The 21,831-nt window shown below is 37.0% G+C and overlaps 1 protein-coding gene across 2 annotated transcripts in view; it reads right to left on the reverse strand.

Moving 5' to 3' along the window:
• Positions 1 to 502: 502 nt before the first annotated feature.
• SPRED1 (sprouty related EVH1 domain containing 1) overlaps positions 503 to 21,831 on the reverse strand; it is a 125,476-nt gene continuing 104,147 nt past the window's right edge. For both annotated transcript variants that reach the window (XM_066388243.1, XM_066388242.1), the window contains 2 exons: positions 7,031 to 7,132; positions 503 to 2,926 (listed from right to left, as the gene is read on the reverse strand). In XM_066388243.1, the coding sequence (XP_066244340.1) occupies positions 2,276 to 2,926; positions 7,031 to 7,132 (753 nt within the window). In that variant the 3' untranslated portion in view covers positions 503 to 2,275. The remainder of the gene's footprint in view (positions 2,927 to 7,030; positions 7,133 to 21,831) is intronic.

A 21,831-nucleotide genomic window follows, 5' to 3' on the forward strand; every position in this document is an offset into this window, starting at 1 on the left:
AATCTTAGCAGCAAAGTGGTTAAAACAATTTGAAAATATTAATGCACAAACATTAAAATATTAAAGCATATATGTCGCATATAAAATACAGTACAGAACCAGGGGTTGCACTATACTGATTAGTGCTTAACAGAAGAAATGATTATATTTGTTCTTCCCAGAAATATATACACAGTTCATTTCCACAGCATTTTCCTCTAGAGCCAGCAAGTTATTTTCTTCAGTTTATTCACACCTTGCTCAAACCTGAATTATAAACTCTGTATTTACGAATAGAAAAATTTATTCACAAGGAAAACCAGTATTTCCATTCCACCAATAAAAGGAATTTTGTAAGTTAACAGTCTATTCTAGGTAACCAAGTTTAGCTGAAAACCTCAGGGATGAAATTCATCTGGTGTAGCAGCATCCAAATATATAAACAGCAAAAATAAGACTTAAAACTGCTGCTACAAGTGTCAGGTTTGGATTTTGTTCATCCAATTGATTTTTAGTATAAAACTAGAAATAACCTCTTCTTCATAACATCTATAGTTATCAATATATTTTTCTTCTTTTCAATGTGAAATAATACTTCAAGATGATCTATATACACAATGTTGTCAGTTCAAGCTGTCATATAAATATAAATGCTTTCTTAAAAAAAGTATTTTACAGACAGATAGTGTTATATACATTGTTCAGTTTGATCTGGGGCAAAAGAAGATGGCTAACAGAAGCTTATGTGTGAATGTAAAAAAAATGACATTTAAAAACCTGCATAGAAAATGAGCTTCAAATGGTAGTGTGATTTTAATGTGTATCACTTATGAAACATCAAGCCATTAAAAAAAAAAAAGGCACTCTTCTCAACTTGATCCCTCTAAGGGAATGTTCTTAAAGAACCCCTTACTTGGCCAGAGTTTAAATATAACACTTAAAAAAAAAAAGATAATTTGATCCCAAAGTACTTTAAATAATTTCTTGGAACATTTTATCCAACTACTTTGTAAATAAAACATCCAGTAATACAATGCCTGCAAAAGAAATAAATTTATATGTACAGGATATTTCACTCACAATGTTGGATTAAATACTTTCCTGGGATAGTTCAGCACATACTTTTACATAAAATAATTTTGCTTTTGGCCAGTTTAAATAAAATGCCACTGAGAAAAGCCATTACTATTATGTGAATAGTAAGCACTGAGGATTAAGCTAAAACATTAGTACCACAGCTGAACAGATCCTGGTTTAGCAGAATGACAAACGAAGGTCTCAGGAAGAAACTTTTACATTAACGATCCAGTTACACTTTTTTGCCTTGTAGACTATTTGTAAATGCAATAGAAGTTTTTGAAGGAGGAAACTCTGAAAGAAAACAACTTGCTGGTTGAATACCACAAAAAAACAAAACAAAACCCCCAAAACCTCATTTTTTTCTATGTTTACTCAGTCTTTTATATAAAAAATAAGTGTTACGTTCCCATCATAACATTAGACAATTACATCTGTGCTTTAAAAAAAAGTTGGTCACTCAAGGCTATTAGAATATTTTAAAGAATTTTAGATTACCAGAATGTACAGATAAAACTCAATATAAACCATAGCCAAAGGGAAATGAGGATGAAAATATCAAATCATTCACATGGAAAAAAAACACGTTATATCAACCAGGTGAGTAAAATATTCAAAATATAATGGAATGTGACAGTAGATATATGTACATCTACTTCAGAACTAGGAAGGGGAAGAAAAGTTTAATATGTTGTAATTCGTACCTTATATTTAGTTAAATATAAACATTTGTTATTTATACATAAAAACTGCTTTCAAAAAACAATAAATGATTTAGTTGCACTTGTTTAACTTCTTATAATTTCCAAGTGTTAACTTTTCTTAGATTGAAATCAGCTGTTTCCTAGTGCACTTTTAGTTTATATCCTAATGAATTCAAACCTTTAAAAGTCCCATCACCTAATGCATAAATATACAAAAATGCCAAAAATTAATCCCTTTTAGTTTTATGCACACTTTTTATAGCCAATAACCAGAAATGGTTTCCTTTCACAAATACTCTTTACAACCTGTAACAAAACACGCCATGCACTCAAGGGAAAAGTTAGGCATGGCTAGCATTTGTGAAATGCCAAGAACTGACGAGTTCTGCTTCCTCCACGTGTGGCCCCTATGACACCAGGCAAGATTTCATATAGCTTGCCAAAAGCTTCCACAAATCCAAGTTAGCTAATTCCTGGAAACAAAGATTTTAAACTCATTTTGGCACTGGACCCTTTCATCCAGCAGCTTTATGTTTCCCACCACAACACCCACAAGCCTCACCACAACGATGGCACATTCTCAAAGGGACGTAGCAGCACATACAAGGTACAATGAAAGACAAAGCTACTAGGGCTAACCATCGTAGGCAGAACTTGTCATCGCTAGTGTCACATGAACAGGGATCAGAAAAATCTCCCTCTGAGTCTGACATACAATGATACAACATGCTCTCAGCACAGAGCATGCAACTAACTTGATATATGCATCTTTTAATAGGGTCCGGAGCATCCTGACATTTTCCTCTGCCATTTTCTTCATGGTTAAACCTTTCCTGGCAGTATACACAGCGAGAACGTTCACCATCTTCTTTTCTTCGTTTTGACTTCTTAAATTTTAATGAGGAAGGCTGTGACTTAAATACCACAGAGTCTTTGAGTGAACTTAACTTAGTCTCATCCCCACAAGAGTACAGATAGTCTGATTTTTTATTGTCTGGTTTAGAAAACTGAACACTGGAGTCAGTATCATCTCTCTCCAAGTCATTTTTCCACATGTCAGGATGCCTGTAGTCTGCATAGCGACGTATTAAGATATCTCGAGGGTTTATTCTGACGATCTCATCCTCATCTTGAAAGCTGACATGTCGGATTGATTTCAAAGGGACCTAAAAAAGGAAAGAGATGAAAACTGCAATAAGGATCGTAAATGAAAATCTTACTTGTGAACTTGGCTGGGCCACATGCCTAGATATTTGGTCAAACATTATTCTGAATGTTCAAGTAAAACTGTTTCTTGAATGAGATTAATATTGAAACTGGTGAAGAACGGTGAGAGCAGATTATCCTCCATGATATACAGTAGGTGAACTTCATCCAATCAGCTAAAGGTCTTGACAGAACAGACTGAATGCAATTTTTCCCTGCATCTCAATCCTGTCAGCTTACCCTGCAGATTTTGGATACGTACCTCTATCACAAAAGCCAATGACTTATAGAAATCTACATATACACACATCTTATTGGTTCTGTCTCTCTAGAGAACCGGGGCTCATATTTTGTATTGAGAAGCAGGATGCTGTAACAAATATCTCAAAATGTGGAACTGGCTTTAGAACTGGGTAATGGGTAAAAGCCGAAAGAGTTTTGACATGCATGTTAGAGATATGGATGCTAAGAGTGCTTCTGGGTGAGATCCCAAACGGAAAAGAGGAACATAATACTGGACAGCGGAGGAAAGGTGATCTTTGTTATAAAGTGGTGAAAAATGTGAATGAATTGTATTCCAGGGTTTTGTGTAAGGTAGAACTTGTAAGCAAGCATGTTCTGAAGAGACTACCAAAGGTGTGGCCAGACGGTCATAAGATAACGAGGTTACAGGTGTGACTCATGGATCCTATCAACCATCTCAGGTGAGATGCTGCCAGATTGGACCTAGGGGACAGAACTGAGAGGAAATGTCTCAAGGCTGTTGAAATTATTATAGTCGTTAGAGGATTGGCACATAGAGCTATCTGGCTGAGAATATAAATTATCTTCTAAGGAAAGAACTGAGAATGTGGGGCTGTCTCCTTAGTTTAATAGGATGGGGTCAATTCCTCAGATTTAGCGCGCCAAGAAGTCCAAGGGCATGGGGTCACCCCCCTGGAGGACAAAACATTAAGCCAAAGAGGATTATTTTCAAGCCTTACAATCTAATGAAATTTGCTCTGGACTTACTTGAGACACCCATGACTCCTTTCTTCTACCCAGTTTCTCCCTTTTGGAATGGGAATGTCTATTCTGTGTCTTTCCTGCCACTATATTCTGGAAGCAGGTAACTTCTCTGGTTTCACAGGTCCCCAGGCAGAGAAATATTTTGTCTCAGGATGAATCATACTTGAGTCTCACCCACTCTTAATTTAGATAAAATTTAGATGAGACTTGGGACTGTGTGTTGAAGCTGAAGTGGAATAAATTTGGGGGCTGCTGTGATGGAGTAAATTTTTTGCATGTGAGAAGGGCATGATTTTAGGGGGAGGTAGAATGTTATGGGCCGAATTGTGTCTTCCCAAATACACAGGTTGAGACCCTAAATGCCTCTACTTCAAAATGACTACATTTAGACATAGGACCTTTACAAAGGTGATTAAGTTCCAATAAGGCCCTTAGGTGAACCCTAATCCAATTTGACTGATGTAGTTTTTTTCCCCCCTCTCCAAAGTGAGAAGCTGGCGGGGGGTGGGGGGGGAGAGGAGCAGCAGACTTCAATATGCATCTGACCAGGATCCACCTGGCATGACCACCAGGGGGGATTGCTCTTCTGCAATCTGAGCCATTCTAGCGCCTGAGGAGGAGGCCATGGAGCCATCCTCAGCGCCCAGGCCAACTGTGCTCCAATGGAGCCTTGGCTGCAGGAGGGGAAGAGAGAGACAGAGAAAGAAGAGGGGAGGAGGGTGGAGAAGCAGATGGATGCTTCTCCTGTGTGCCCTGGCTTGGAATCGAACCCAGGACTTCCACACATTGGGCTGATGCTCTTCCACTCAGCCAACCTGCCAGGGCCTGACTGATGTACTTTCAAGAGAAAATTGGATACCAAGAGAGACACTGGGAAAGTCCATGGAAAAGCCAAGGCCATGTGAGGACACAAGAAGGTGGCCACTTGCAGGCGAGCCAGGAGGCCTCAGAAGAAAACAAATTGCTAATGCTTTTAACCTTGAACTTCCCCAGTTTCCAGAATCATAAGAAAATAAATTTTTGTTGTTCTAGGCACCTCGTCTATTGTACTTTGTTATGACAGCACCATCAAACTAATATAAAGACAGATTTTTTTTTTTGTTTTTGGTATTTCTCTGAAGCTGGAAACTGGGAGAGACAGTCAGAGAGACTCCCGCATGCGCCTGACAGGGATCCACCCAGCACGCCCAGAGCCACTCTAGTGCCTGGGGCAGAGGCCAAGGAGCCATCCCCAGCGTCCGGGCCATCTTTGCTCTAATGGAGCCTTGGCTGCAGAAGGGGAAGAGAGAGACAGAGAGGAAGGAGAGGGGGAGGGGTGGAGAAGCAGATGGGCGCTTCTCCTGTGTGCCCTGGCCGGGAATCGAACCCGGGACTTCTGCACACCAGGCCGACGCTCTACCATTGAGCCAACCGGCCAGGGCCAAGACAGATTTTTTTAAAGCTTGGCTACGTAGGTCTCCAATATGACTTAAAATGCACCATACCACATACACATACATATACATGAACACATACACACAACACCCTTCTCCCCTCTTTCTGGGTAGACTGCGTTCTTGAGGCCAAGAAGCAAAGTAAGTCTTTGGAGATAAATTACATGGGGTCTAAACTGAAATGACCCTTGTATTTACCCATACAGATAGGCCTAGAAGTCACATTTGCATCTCCTAGCCCCAGCCCCTGGACACAGTGACTCCTATACAAGTAAGCACCTGACCCAGGTTGGGGCAAACTTCTATTCCCCAGATATTCGGTATTGGAGCTAAAAAAAAAATACAATCCATTTAATAAGAGGTTAATATCCAAAACATGTAAAGAACTCACAAAATTCAGCAACAAACAAGCAAACAATCCAATTAAAAAATAGCAAGAAGACCTGAACAGACACTTCTCCCAAAAGGACATACAACAGATATCTGACCAACAGATATATGAAAAGATGTTCATTTTCACTAGCTATTCAAGAAATACAAATCAAAACTACAATGAGATACCACCTCACACCAGGTTAGATTACCTATTATCAACAAGACAGGTAACAACAAGTGTTGGAGAGGCTGTGGAGAAAAAGGAATTCTCATTCATTGCTGGTGGGAATGCAAATTAGTACAACCACTATGAAAGAAAGTATAGTTGTTTCTCAAAAATTTAAGAATAGAACTACCATATAACCCAGCAATCCCTCTACTGGGTATCTACCCCCAAAACTCAAAAACATTGGTAAAGACACATGCAGCCCCATGTTCATTGCAGCATTATTCACAGTGGCCAAGACATGGAAACAACCAAAGTGTCCTTTGATAGAGGATTGGATAAAGAAGATGTGGTACATATATACAATGGAATATACTATTCAGCCACAAGAAATGACAACACAGTGACATTTACGACAACATGGATGGACCTTGAGAACATTATACTGAAATAAGTAAACCAGAAATGGTTAAGAACTGTATGATTTCACACATAGGTGGGATATAAAACTGAGACCCATGGACATAGATAAAAGTGAAGTGGTTACCAAGGGGAAAGGACTGTGAGGGAGAGAGATGGAGGAGAGAGTACAGGGGAGGGTGTAAAGAGGGACAAACAGAAGGTGACAGAAAATGATCTAACTTTGGGTGATGGGTATGCAATGTAATTAATAGTTCAAATAATCTGGAACTGTTTACCTGAAACCTATGTAATCTTATTGATCAATGTCAGAGTGTTAAAGTTAATTTTCTAAATAAAATTTAAAAATTATAAAGAAAAAAAATCTCAGATCTGGGCTAAAGAGGAAGTGATAAATGTACATTAAATTAACAACATATCATTCTTATTGGTTCAGCTGGTGATAAATATACTGTCAAAATCCCCCAGATTCACACCAGAAATTTAGATAGAATTTATGTACTATATTAGGGTTTGTAAGAATATGGGTAGCAAATTTATATACTAAATTTTTTTCTCTAGTACAATTCAACTATAGAGAATGAGAAGCACTAGAAAATGTGTCTGTCATTTTATGTTCATTAGTTACAGTCCCCATCAGACAATAAACTGAGGCTACTCACCTTGTTCTGGGACTTCAGGCTCCCACCTTCCTTGGACATTTGCCGCTGCATATATTCCATACTTCTCCCCTGAATGTCTAGACTTGGATGACTGAATGGTATCTAAAATACAAATAATTCCTACTTAAGTGACAAAAAATTCATTTCTTATGTTTAATAATACTCTTAGAGTATATATTCCAGAATTTCATAACCTATTAGTAGTGAAGATTTTCAAAGAGTGGAGTCATCCTATTTATTATATAAACCTAGGTCTTTCTTTATACATTTAAAATTTAACTTAAAAAGTAATTCAAAATTCTAGTTTCTGGTCCTGCATGTAAGGAGCTTGAGAGTTGCCACTCTGTCTTAACAAGTAAAACACTGAATGGGGGGGAAAATTCATAAACTCCTCTTGGGCCCATAAGAGACAGAAGGACACAGGACAAACCACTGCCTCCAGGATTGAAACGGCTGAACAGAGCAGACTTGCGAGAGAGAAATGCCATGGAAATTAGGACTGAAGCAGGAAAGGCGGAACTATAACTGGTGAATTGCTGGAGGCCCAGTGTACATAACACTGAGGATTAAATAGTTCAGGGAAATCCTGTCACAGTGTCACCCAACTTTTATATGTTCACCTGCAAGAGCTCAACCTGGCTCCACAGTAAATATCAGAAAAATTCCAAATACTTCTATCAAGGGCAGGGAGAAAAGAAACATTTTGAAATTATAGAGAACTCTGTTTTTAACAAAGTCTGCCCTCAGGAGAAACTAGTTAACCAGAACCTGACCTGCTGGAGTACCATCAGAATCTATCTGACCTAGGGAAAGAGCAATACACAACTCCAGTCAACTCTAACCATCTCATCCACCTAAGCAGAGAAGAAAAACTGAGAAATACCTGTTAAATTTACAGCCCACAAGCATGGCTCAGACTGAAAGACCTGAGCACAGCACTGTAAGAATGCTTCCTCTCCCTACACACTATCTACTGCATTACTAAAGGCCTATTTACAAGAGCCTCTTTTACTCTGTACATCATGTGGAGCTATTAAAAAAACAAACAAAACCAAAACATACCAAAAGTCAAAAAACAATTTGAAGAGACAGAAAAAGCATTAGAATCAGACATGACCAGGATGCTGGAAATGGCAGAACAGGAATTAAAAAAAACTACCATTAATATGCTAAAGGCTCTAATGGATAAAGTCAACAGCATGTAAGAACAAATGAGCAATGAAAGCAGAGATGGAAATCCTAAGAAAGAACCTAAGAGAAATGCTACAAAGATCAAGAACACTAAGAGAAATAAAGCATGCCTTTGGTGAGCTCGGCAGAGTGGACGTGACTGAGGAAAGAATCTCTGAGGTGGAAAATATATCAATACATACCTCCAAAACAGAAAGCAAAGAATCCAAAGATCCAAAGAAATGAGCAAGATATTCCAGAAACGTCAGACAACTACTATAAGAGGCATAACATATGTGAAACAGGAATATAAGAAGAAAGAAATAGAAGAAACATTTGAAATAATAATGCCTGAAAATTTACCCACGTTAATGTCAAGCACAGAGGAAGCTGAGAGAAGACCAAACAAGATAAATGCCCCAAAAGGTGAATCTAAGCATAATATTTTCAAACTATATTAAAAAGATAAAGAAAAAGAAAAATTCTGAAAGACGCTGAATGAAAAAAAAAAACTTATTTATAAAGATGAGAATTACATTTGACTTCTCAGAAACCATCAAAGGAAGATGACTGTGAAGTATAACATTTTTACAATGTTGAAAGAAAAAGCCCACCAACCTACAATTCTGTACGCTGTGAAATTTCATTCAAAAGTAAAGGAGATAGACAGAAAGAACGTCTCAGGTGATGAAAAATTGAGAAATTTGCTGTCAGTAGATCTGCCATAAAAGAATTAACAGAAGTTCTAAATTTAAAGAGCAAGACAATAATAAAGATTAGAAACTTGAATCTATGTAAGAACTGAATAGCATCATAGAAAAAAAAACACTAGTGAAAATAAAACTTTTTAAATTTTAATTAATATAACAAAAGTGTTAAAGCAACAATTGTGTCTGGTAAGATATGTGTATATATGTGTATATGAATGTATACATATGTATACATATATATGTATGCATGCTGATATATAGTAAAATGAATGGCAACAATCATACAAGGGAAAGGAGGGAGGAATTAGGGTTATTTTATTATGAGATCCTTGCACTAGCTGTAAAGTGGTTTAGTGTTACTTGAAAGTGAACTTGAATTAATTGTAAACTGTCCAGCAACCACTAACAAAAGTTTTAAAAATGTATAACTGACATACAAAAAAGGAGAGAAAATGAAATAATATAAAATGTTTAATAAATCCACAAAAGGCTTTGAAAAACGTGAAATACAAAAATAGTAACAAACAGAAAACTGTAACAAATATAATCGAGATTAACCAACTATTATCAATAATCACTTTGAACATTAATGGCCTAAACATACTATGAGAGAGCTTGCCAGTGTGAATAAAAATATAAGACCCAACTATACGTCCTCTGTAAGAAACACACCCCAGTTCACCACTGCTTTTCAATACCCTGGAAATGTGATACTATTGCTATAGGTTTTTATAAGAATTTTTTTTTTTTTTTTTTTTTTTTACAGAGACAGAGAGAGTCAGAGAAAGGGATAGACAGGAATGGAGAGACATGAGAAGCATCAATCATCAGTTTTTCATTGAGACACCTTAAGTAGTTGTTCATTGATTGCTTTCTCATATATGCCTTGACCGCGGGCCTTCAGCAGACTGAGTAACCCCTTGCTCAAGCCAGCGACGTTAGGTCCAAGCTGGTGAGCTTTGCTCAAGCCAGATGAGCCCACGCTCAAGCTGGCGACCTTGGGGTCTCGAACCTGGGTCCTCCGCATCCCAATCTGACGCTCTATCCACTGCGCCACCGCCTGGTCAGGCCTTTTTTATAAGAATTTATTAGCTGAAAAAGCCATGGGGAGATACTTTTTCAAAGTTGGTTACAAATGGGATTACATGTACAATGGTAACAACAAAATGGTATAAAGACTAAATCTTATAATATATAGTGTGTCCGTAAAGTCATGGTGTACTTTTGACTGGTCACAGGAAAGCAACAAAAGACATAGAAATGTGAAATCTGCACCAAATGAAAGGAAAACCCTCCCAGTTTCTGTAGGATGATGTGGCAGCATGTGCGCATGCGCAGATGATGACATAATACCGTGTATACAGCGGAGCAGCCCACGGCCATGCCAGTCGAGATGTGGTCGGTATAGAGGAAAGTTCAGTGTGTTCTGTGGTTTGCTAAATTCGAATCTGTGACCAAAGTGCAACGTGAATATCGGAGCGCTTATAACAAAGTGCCACCACATAGGAATAACATTACTCGGTGGGATAACCAGTTGAAGGAAACTGGCAGTTTGGTGGAGAAACCCCGTTCTGGTAGGCCATCAGTCAGTGATGAGTCTGTAGAGGCTATACGGGATAGCTACCTAAGGAGCCCTAAAAAAATCTGTGCGTGAGCCCACATCAAACTGCACTGAATAGGTATGAAACTGGGCGAGTTTTCCTTTTATTTGGTGCAGATTTCACATTTCTATAGTCTTTTGTTGCTTTCCTGTGACTGGTCAAAAGTGCACCATGACTTTATGGACACACTGTATGTATATCTCTTATGAAGAAAATGCAAAGCTTTACTGAGAGCTATAGAAGCACTAAACAGAGGGATATGGTCATGATTAATAAGGCTACAGATTTCCCCAAACTAACAGAGATTCAGTGAAATTAAAATACAAACTACAAATGAATTTTCCACCAAATCTGATAAGCTGACTCTAAATTTTTTTGCAAGAGTTGACAGCCAAAATTGTTTTTGAAATCTAAAAGGAACAAGAACCAAGGGGCACTTATTCTATAGATATTAAGGCTTCTTATAGAGAGCTAAAGTAATTCTATAGTAAAGAAACCAATATGGCACCAATGGTAGAAAAAACAGACCAACAGAGCAGAGAAACCAGAAATGGATCTCAACAAATATGGAAACTTGGTATATGACAGATATGGCACTGCCTATTAGTGGTGGGAGAATGACAATAAATGGTGCTAAAGCAATTAATTTATACACATGGTAAAAATAAAATTGGTTAACTGGGTATAGACAAAAAGTAAAACTTTTAGTACAAAATAGGGAGAAAATCTTTGAAATTAGGAGGGAGGCATTTATAAAACACCACCAAGAAAAGAAGGATGAATTTAACTGCATTAAAATTTAGAATATCTGTCACCAAACCTACACAGAAAGAAAACAACCACAAACTAGGAGATATTGGCCACAAATAAAACTGAAAAAGGAGAAGTAACACAGAAATGTTTACTGCTCAGTAACCATATTATATAAGAACATGCAGGTAAAATTAATTAGTAAAGGAACAACCATAGTTATTTCTATAATCTTTCAAATGCTCAATATGTATCGCTTTTACTCATAGGAAACATGAATCATATAGACTAATTTATCCCAGAGCCTCAAAAGCCTATTCCTATTCTACCTAAAGAAATTACTGTGCATGAATAACTGGGGACAATAAAGTTTGTACTAGCAATAAATAACTGAAATATCCACTGGCAGAAGAAAAATAAAGTGGTAGAACTATCAAAAAAAGAAGAAGAAATCTAAGCAAACAAAATCCAAGGTCAAGATAACCTCTAGGATGAAAACAAGTGGATAGGAATGGGGTGTTCCTTTCTATAAGTTGGTGTTTTCTCAGGTGCTCATTACATGTATTGTTTTCTATATAGTAAACATGTCATAAATCTTTGATCTTAAGGTTACTGATGCATGTGGTCTTAATTCTCTATAATGAAATAAGACTTATTTCTCTATAACTCCAAGAAGTTGAAAGTAAGCAAAATTGAGTAAAGGAGCCATAATGACTTCTAGGACTATTAAACTTAACTAAAACATGAATGACAGTATTAGCATTTTGAAAGAATGTACCTATTCACCAAAAAGATTTAAATTGCCCATGAAATCATAGAAAATGAATAAAAAACAAACACTATGGGGAAAAACGTAAGCCAGTCTTAAGTGATAATTATCCATGGGTCTCAATTCTGCAGATCTAGTGAGTGGAGGCACCGTCTGCCTTTTTTTCAGACCGTCTTTTCAAAGGTGCGTTTAGTGAAACCCTTGGAAGATACCGTGTCTCCCTTTGAAGCTAGTTTGTTGAGTACCCAGTATAACAAAAACAGTCTTCCACCGTGGCAAAAGCCATGTAGGCTACTGCCCGTTAGAAAAAACTTGGGTCCCCTAAGCTCGAGTTCCCTGTGTGTGTGTAACATCCACCTGAGCAGCTCAGCACCATCTCCATAGGACTTGGGAGGCAAGCAGAACCAACACAACATGAAGCTCATGCTACTTTAGTGTACTCTGAGTAATTAAGTCCTTTGTTCCTGATCTAATAGTCTTATGTCTTTTGACGGCATCCATACAACTGTCAAGTTAACCTGTTAGTTTTCAAGTAGTGTAAAATCTTAGACTCTTCATATTTCTTATCAGCAAGAAAGTAGTCTAGTCCTTCTGACAAGGGTCTATTGGGCTATCCCAGTTGAATGCAATAAAGCATTTCATTACTCTGTCTAGCATATACACACACAAAGTTACCTTTTGGCAGTGATGTAGTATCTCATGAAGATCTACCTTATGTAGACAACGTACCAACCAAGCTGCTACTAGTACTACAATCCACATAATTGCTTACATTTTACATTATGATTTTTTTACACATTATTTTCTTGAACTTGATTATTTTAGTATTTGAAAGATTGACAAAATAAGGTTTCCGATCTGCAAGCTGATGGTCAGATTCTGTACTGTAGAAAATTCACCCTGTGAGATCTTTTGGGTGACATCCAAATGGACAATGGTACACACCCTAACAGTACTGTGCTAGATGCAAACATGTACTATTACTGTTAAAAAACTTCTGCAATATTTATTAAATGTATAGCTAATATCTCTTGAAGCTTTAAAAGAGAAAATCTATTGTTCTAATTTCTAATAAACTAAGTTCACTGATTTCAACTCCAGCAAATGTTTAAATATATAGTTACACAATCTCATACAACTATAGTTTCCCTTTGTCACATTCATCTTGGAGATAAGGAAAAGTATCACTAATAAAGAAGCTGGAATTCAGATCCATATAGTCTGGATGGCTAAGAGCTATCTGCCTAACACTGTTCACTTATCACTCTGCAGTTATCTAGCATTATTTTAAAAGTATTTCTTTACAGGATGACAACTCCAACCACCGCTATGCTGTCATCATTGCCATTTTGGGAGAAGAGGTAAGTTCTTTCTCCTCCCATCAATAATAAAATAAAATAAAATAAAATAAAATAAAATAAAATAAAATAAAATAGCCTGACCAGATGGTGGCGCAGTGGATAGAGCGTCGGACTGGGACACAGAAGACCCAGGTTTAAAACCTCGAGGTTGCTGGCTTGAGTGTGGGATCATACATATGATCCCATGGTAACTGGCTCTGCTGTAGTCCTCCTACCCCACCTTCCTGTCAAAGCACATACGAGAAAGCAATCAATGAACAACTAAGGAGACTAAGGAGCCACAACAAAGAATTGATGCTTTTCATCTCTCTCCCTTTCTGTCTGTCTGTTCCTCTGTTCTTCAGTCTGTCACCAAAAAAAAAAAAATAAATAAATAAAATAAAATAAAATAAAACAAAAAGCTGTAAGTTTATAGTTCCCTCAACCAAAGGAGGTAGGCCAAGCAAATTCCCAGGATCTGGGAGATATTCATCAGGCTTTCTTTTCCTGCTCAACTATACAAATCAGTGACCTAGCCTGACCAGGCGGTGGTGCAATGGAGAACGTTGGCCTGGGATGCAGAGGATCCAGGTTCAAAACCCTGAGGTTGCTAGCTTCAGCACGGGGTCATTTGCTGGCTTGAGCAAGGAGGGATCACTGGCTCGGCTGGAGCCCCCTGGTCAAGGCACATATGAGAAAGCTACCAATGAACTAAGATGCCACAATGAAGAACTGATGCTTCTCATTCCTCTGTCTGTGCACCAGCCTCAAAAAAAGAAATAAAAGAAAAAAAATCAATCAGTGACCTAGTTCAGGATGTGCAATCTCCACTTGCTCCTCTCAAGAGATGAGTTTTACTGCCCATTACTCAATATGTTAAAAAATATTTTGTATTTAAAAGTGTTAAAGTGTGTACCTCTAGACTTAACTGCCTTATTTTCTAAGATATCTGGAAGTTTATGAGCAAATATGACTACACATAATGTTCTGATATCCCAAAATCCCTGAAAAGGATATGCAGATTACGTTTTGCTTTTATTCTTGATATTATTTGGCTCAAAGCAAACTGGTTTAGAATTACTTTTTTCCTTCTGGTACCAATATTCTAATATAATTTTTCTTTGTTTCTGATAAAATTTTATAATAAACATAGAAAAAAATGTATAAACTACAGACAATTTCTATTCCCAAAATATCATAGTGGTTGTTGTGAGGATTAAACTCAATTATATAAGCAAAGAGCTTTAAACAGTACCCAGCACATAGTAGTCACCAACTATGATAAAGATTAAAACACTCTAAATATCAGATTTAATTAAATATAAAGCTGCCTATTTGCCATAAGGGGAAACATTTTAATATGAACTAGAAGAAAAAGGATAAAGAGGAAAGAGGAAAGAGGAAAAAGAAGAAATTTATCATTTCTAAATAACACAATTACAATAATTCAGCATTTACTAAGCTAGTGACTTTGCTCAGGTATTTAATGATTCTATACATGAATTTCTCCACTGATAAAAACTAAAGATATTGGCCTACTCAAATAAAATATTGGACTCCAAAAGCACTTAGTGAAACACCAAAGGACTATAAAATTTCATTCTTATTTTTAGCAGTCATCTCAATTTCCTAAGACCATTATTGAGGTGAAATAAATAAATTATTAAAATGGTCTAAGTGTTTTTATGTTTAACAGCTATACTTTATTTTCTCCAAAGTTAAAGTTGAATGATTATAAGAAATTTGAGTGTTGTTTTTAGTAATTTAAAAAAATTTTCTGTAGAAATTAATGAAAAAACACCAGGCAGAAATATTAACAAGTTTCATTATGCAATTTCATATGCCATTTCTATAACATATTACAGGGAAAAAATGTTAAGAAGATCAGTATAAATGGCAGTTCCAATGTACTGGGGAAACAGAGATACTCACGTGTTTGATACAATAACAAATAATACAATCAAACACTATCAAAGAAACAGGAGTTTTCTTTTGCTTTTGAGAAGAAAAAAATTTACTTAAGAATGGATGACAAAGCTAAGGTGTTTCAAAAATGGCCAGCATGAAAGTGATAATGGGCTACAAGTCTGATGTGAGTAGGAAAAGTAAAAATCCAGTTAAGTAAATAATTAAAAAATATCTGATGACAAGAAACAAAATTTTTAGGTAACAGGATCCATGTTATTACTGTGACTCTTGGTGAGACCAATTTTCACTGAGTGACCAAAGTTCCCAGAGGGTTAAAAAATTTATTGGGAAAGAATGGTGGGGGATGTGGGGATCCTATAGCCAATCCCATATCCTACCTTCCTTTCCCACTGGGACCATAATCAGCCTTAAAGTTTGCTAGTATTTAACCTACGACTTATTGAGTCTTTAATCCAGTAAGATCATAAATAAAGCAAATGTTTAGATTTCTTAATTCACTCAGAAGCAGTGCTATATCTGGAATGAGAAGGTTTGTTTTTATGCCAGATCAACACATCAGCACACCAGTCATATCAATTACCATGCCCTTTCACCAAAACACACATGTTCATGAGCATGTACCATCTGAGAGTCATTCAACTACTGGTCCTAATCTGAGGCAAAGGCTGATACATCAAGTGTTCTGATCTAACCTGCTGGGTTCCTTTAGCTCTCTACTTGAGAAAAATTCACCATGTCATCCTTTTCAAGGAATCGTAAAGATGTAAGAGGTCAAATTCCACACCAATTTATAACTTCTTTTATATAAATAAATGGCAACAATTAAATGTATTCATTATTTGCTCTGTCCTACATATTTTACATTAAAAACAAGCAGCAGCAGCACAACAAAATTGGAAACAATATCTTAGGATGTACATATTTCTTCAACTTATATTATCAGACTATTTCAAATCATAATGTTTAGAAAACCTTTTCATTCTTCTTCACTTAAATTTATCTTATTTCTCTTACTGCTACTGCTCTGCTTTTTAATATTTAAAAAAAACTATTTTGCCCTGGCCGGTTGGCTCAGCGGTAGAGCGTCGGCCTAGCGTGCGGAGGACCCGGGTTCGATTCCCGGCCAGGGCACACAGGAGAAGCGCCCATTTGCTTCTCCACCCCTCCGCAGCGCTTTCCTCTCTGTCTCTCTCTTCCCCTCCCGCAGCCAAGGCTCCATTGGAGCAAAGATGGCCCGGGCGCTGGGGATGGCTCTGTGGCCTCTGCCTCAGGCGCTAGAGTGGCTCTGGTCGCAACATGGCGACCCCCAGGATGGGCAGAGCATCGCCCCCTGGTGGGCAGAGCTTCGCCCCTGGTGGGCGTGCCGGGTGGATCCCGGTCGGGCGCATGCGGGAGTCTGTCTGACTGTTTCTCCCTGTTTCCAGCTTCAGAAAAATGAAAAAAAAAAAAAAAAAAAAATTTTGTTTTTGATTTTAGAGAGACAGGAAGGGAAGAGAGAGAGAAAGGAGAGGAAAGAGAGAAAGAGAGACAGAGAGAGAGAGTGACAGGAACACTGATCTGATCCTGTATATGTCCTGACCGTGGATCGAATCAGCAACATTTGTGCTTGGCCCACCATTCCATCAACTGCCTTTTTTTTTTTTTTTGTATTTTTCTGAAGTTGTAAACAGGGAGGCAGTCAGACAGACTCCCGCATGTGCCCGACTGGGATCCACCCGGCATGCCCACCAGGGGGTGATGCTCTGCCCATCTGGGGCGTTGCTCTGTTGCAACCAGAGCCATTCTAGCACCTGAGGCAGAGGCCACAGAGCCATCCTCAGCGCCCGGGCCAACTTTGCTCTAATGGAGCCTTGGCTGCGGGAGGGGAAGAGAGAGATAGAGAGGAAGGAGAGGGGGAGGGGTGGAGAAGCAGATGGGCGCTTCTCCTGTGTGCCCTGGCCGGAAATCGAACCCGGGACTCCTGTATGCCAGGCCGATGCTCTACCATTGAGCCAACCGGCTAGGGCCCCATCAATTGCTTTTTAAAGAACTGTTTTACTTACTGGCCCTGGCTTTAGCTCAGCTGGTTAGAGGAACATCCTGAAACACCAAGGTTGCGGGTTTGACACCTGGTCAGGACACATACGGGAAGGAACTAATGAACAGCTAAGTGCAACAACAATGCTTCCCTCTGTCTCTCTCCCTTCCTTTCCTTGTCTCTTTAAAATAAATCAATAAAAACATTTTAAAAAATTGTTTACTATTTTCCTTTTTATGCTGGTTTTCTTTAAATTTTTAAAGTTTAATTTCGTAATCCACCCAAATTTAGGAATTTTGTCTTTATACTAATTCTGTTTTTATTTTTATTTAAAAATATTTTTTTGTCCTTCTTTTACAAGTGAGAGGAGGAGAGATAGACTCCTGTGTGCTTGACTGGGATCCACCTGGCAACCCCTGCCTGGGGCCGATGCTCTGCCCATCTGGGGCCATACTTGCAACTGAGCTATTTTTAGCACCTGAGGCAGAGGCTCAATGGAGCCACCCTCAGCACCCAGGGCCGATGCACTTGAATCAATTGAGCCATGACTGTAGGAGGGGAAGAGAGGTGATGGGGGAAGAGTAGGGGGAGAGGGAGGGTTGGAGGAACAGATGGTCACATCTGTGTGCCTTAACTGGGAATTGAACCCGGGACATCCACACGCGAGGCCAATGCTCTAGCACTAAGACAACTGTCCAAGGCCTATCTATTCTCCATTAAGAAAGACTTATGATAGTTTTACCTTCAATTTCTGTTTCTGGTTCAAATATAGTTTTAAAATTTTAATTTTAATTATTTTTTTAAAGTACTGCTTTTGTTTACTTGTTCTTGACTTTACAAATTTTATGCCTCATTTATGCTGGCTGTCAGGACAAGTCATGTCTTTTACAGCCACTCAATAATCATGACATAATAATTCAGAATATAAGTGGCCACATGTTCTAAAATGTCTTGTCTCTAAGATACAACCCTTTACTATTAGGCAAATCACTTACTCAATTGCTCCGACAAGGGCGGGAAGTGGCAGCGGTGTTGTATTGGTGGTGACAGAGATAGTGTTCTCCATCTCAGGTAATAGCAATATCAGCCACTAAGCTCTTTAGACTTCAAACTCAGAAGTCATCATTGACTCCTCTTTCCTTCATATTCCACATCTAATCTTTTACCAAGTGTTCTTTGGCTCTTCCTCCAGAATTTATCCCCAATCCAACTATTTCTCATCATCTCTACCTAATCCAAATTATCAATATCATTGTTTTGTTTAAAAAATTTTAGTTATTAATTTTAGAGAGAGGAAAGAGGGAGGGGGAGAGAGAAAGGATCATTGATCTGTTCCTATATACCAATATCATTTACCAGGAAAAAAACAACAGCCTTCTAAATTGGTCTTAATTCTACTCATGACCATACACTGTGTCTATTCTCCACATAGCAGCTGTTTTTTAAAAGTGTAAATGAGACTTTTATTGAAAATTAAAGTCTTCCAATAGCTTCCTATTAAATCCAGAACAATCTAAAAAATAACTAAAAAAAAGAGAAAATAAAAAATAAAAATAAAACAAATAAAAAACAAACAAAAAAGAAAAAAAATATCCAGAACATTCCAACTCCTCCCAATAATCTAGCTATACTATTTAAACAGTACCAGGTTCTCTAACTGTAATTTATATGTAGTATTACCACTTAATTCATTAAATTACAGCCACCTAGGCCTTTCTGTTCTCCTACTATTCTTTTTCCAATTACTCTGTTTCATAGCAGTTATTACTACTGAAATATTATTGGTTATTAAAATGTTTTTTGTCTATCTCCCTCACTAGTGTTTTTACCCTTTATGAGGCTCATACTTGTCTTGTTCACTGTGATTCTCAGGGCTTAGAATAGATGCCTGCCACACAGGTGTTCTAACATTCATCACATGCATATGTATTACATACATATCAATGTATGTGTGAATATGAATGATCTTTTATTCCCCTAAAATTACACCGTGAAAGTTAAGTATTATTATAATTGTTACTTACATATGAGGGAACAGGAAAACCAGAGCATTAGTAGCTTACTGTAATTCAAAGTAAATTAAAAAGCTAGGAATTAAAGTTATATTTGTCTATGACTAAAGCCCAAGATCTTACTCATTGTTGCAAAAGTTTCTATCCAAGGAATATTGCAACTTCTTTAATGCTGAATGTAAGTCTAACAAGTAAACAGACCTTCAGGAAAAATGGCAGAATAACAAGTCTGCAGGAAATGTAAAACTCACAGGCCCAGCTTACACAAAGCAGCAAGAAGCATCTCCTTACTCAAAGGATGTGATGATTAGCCCAGTAACCCTCCCTTTAAAACAGCTATAACTATGATTAAACTAGAACCTGGCACTGGAAACAAAGGGGAGCCATAGCTTATAAGACAGACTGGAACAAGAGCTCTGTCTAAAAGCAGCAATGTTGGATAAAATGAACATTTTATCTCCTCTGTGCCTAAAGCTATATATGCCAAAATAACCTGCCCTAAGCTGAGCCAATCAGCTTTCTTCTTGTAAGAATATGGTACAGGTTTAGAGACCAGTTAGGGATATAATACATCTGCAGAACCGGCTGAAAATGGTCCTATCCGGTTTAACAAGATCTAGAAACAATGTTTGAATAAACAGTAGTATAGAGAAATTTCTAAATCTGTGCAAAGACACAAAGGCAAAGATTCAAGAAGCTCTGAAACTAAAATAAAATAAATAAAATAATACAGTACCTAGGTATAGCATAATAAACAGCTGACAGCCAAAGGTAAAGACAGTATTTCTAAACAGCAACAATGAAAAAACTATAAGACAATGGTATGACATATTCTGAGGTGCTGAATAAAAATAAATAAATTAGAAGTGACAATCAGCAAAACAGCCTTCAAAATTGGAGGAATAAGTAAAAAATGTTTCTAGAAAAACAAAACCAGTGATTCACTGACAACAATAAATAGCAAAAAATCCTAGATGAAAGTATGGTAATAAACAAGGGATTAAAGAACATAAGAGTCATAAATGGTAAATAAATCTAAATAAACATTGTTTAAAATAATATTTTGTGAGGTTTTTTTGGTGTAAATATGTATATATACACACGTATATGCATATAGAGAGAGAGGAGAGCGACAAAGGGAATGAGAATAAATTAAAATTCGTGACGCCACCACAAAAAGGAAATAAGAGAGATAAATGGCATTAAGGTATTATAGAATCCCTGCACTTTGTAGGAAATGGTTAAAAAATCACTTTAGGATATATTCTAAGGAGTCAACAATACAGACTGTAATTCTAGAATAACTACTAAAATATTAAACAACTTACTAATTAGGGGGAAAATATACTTGAATAAGCAAAGTGAAGGGAAGAGGAAATACAGAGATTGAATGGGGCAAATAGAAAACAAATAAGATGGTAGATTTATACTTAAATATATCAGTAATTGTAGTAAATATAAATGAACAAAAATCTCAAAGGTATCCTGAGAAAAAACAAAAACCAACTTACTATGCTTTAAAAGAGACATCTTATATATAAGATATAGAAATGTTCCAAACAAAAGAGTGGAAAAATATATTCTGTGCTAACAAAACAACAACAACAAACAAACAAACCCCCAAACCCAAAACCCAAAAACAGAAAAAAAACCTGATATAGCCATACTGGTATCAGACAAAGTCGACTTTCAGGCAAGAAGTATTACTAGAGATAAAGAAGAATAGCTCAAATGACAAAATAATTAATTCAACAAAAAGGTATAACAAGTGTAAAATTACATTCAATGTGTAACAGCTTCAAAATATACAGAGTTTATGGAATTAAAAGATGATTCCACAATCACAGTTGGAGATTTTCAAACATAACTTGCTTAGTTACTGTCAAACTAATTTTTTACAAATGTGTAAGAACATTTAAGTTCAAACAGATGTTCAACAACAAACTTGATCTAATATTCTAGGACACTGCATCTAACAACTAAGAATATACATTCTTTTCAAGTGCACAGAGCAATGGGTCATGTTAAGTCATTATCTCCCAGATCCCAGAATAATTATAAAGCTACAGTATTTAAAAAGTGTGGTATTGGTGTAAAAATAGACAAATAGGCAAAGAGAACAGGACAAAGATTAGAAACATTCACATACACAGTTACATGATAAAGCTAACACTGCAAGGCAGTAGTTTTGGAAAACATGGACTTTTCACAAGATGGTGCTGGATCAAACTGGCCACTCAGGTGGGGAAAAAAAACCCCACCTTGACCTAATCTCACACAATGTATAAAAATCAAATGAAAGAAAAAATAATAAAGCTCTTGAAATACATATAACATAAAATATCTTCAAGATTTGGTGAGTATGCTCAAAGATTTCTTAAACAAAACATAAAAACCACTACTCGCAGGGAAAAAGATTACTAAATTGCTTTTATTATAAATAAGAATTGTTATTCAGCAAGAGAAATTATTAAAAGAATGAAAAGGCAAACTGCACGGTAAA

The sequence above is a fragment of the Saccopteryx leptura genome, chromosome 6 (genome assembly GCF_036850995.1).
Source record: "Saccopteryx leptura isolate mSacLep1 chromosome 6, mSacLep1_pri_phased_curated, whole genome shotgun sequence".
NCBI lineage: Eukaryota > Metazoa > Chordata > Mammalia > Chiroptera > Emballonuridae > Saccopteryx > Saccopteryx leptura.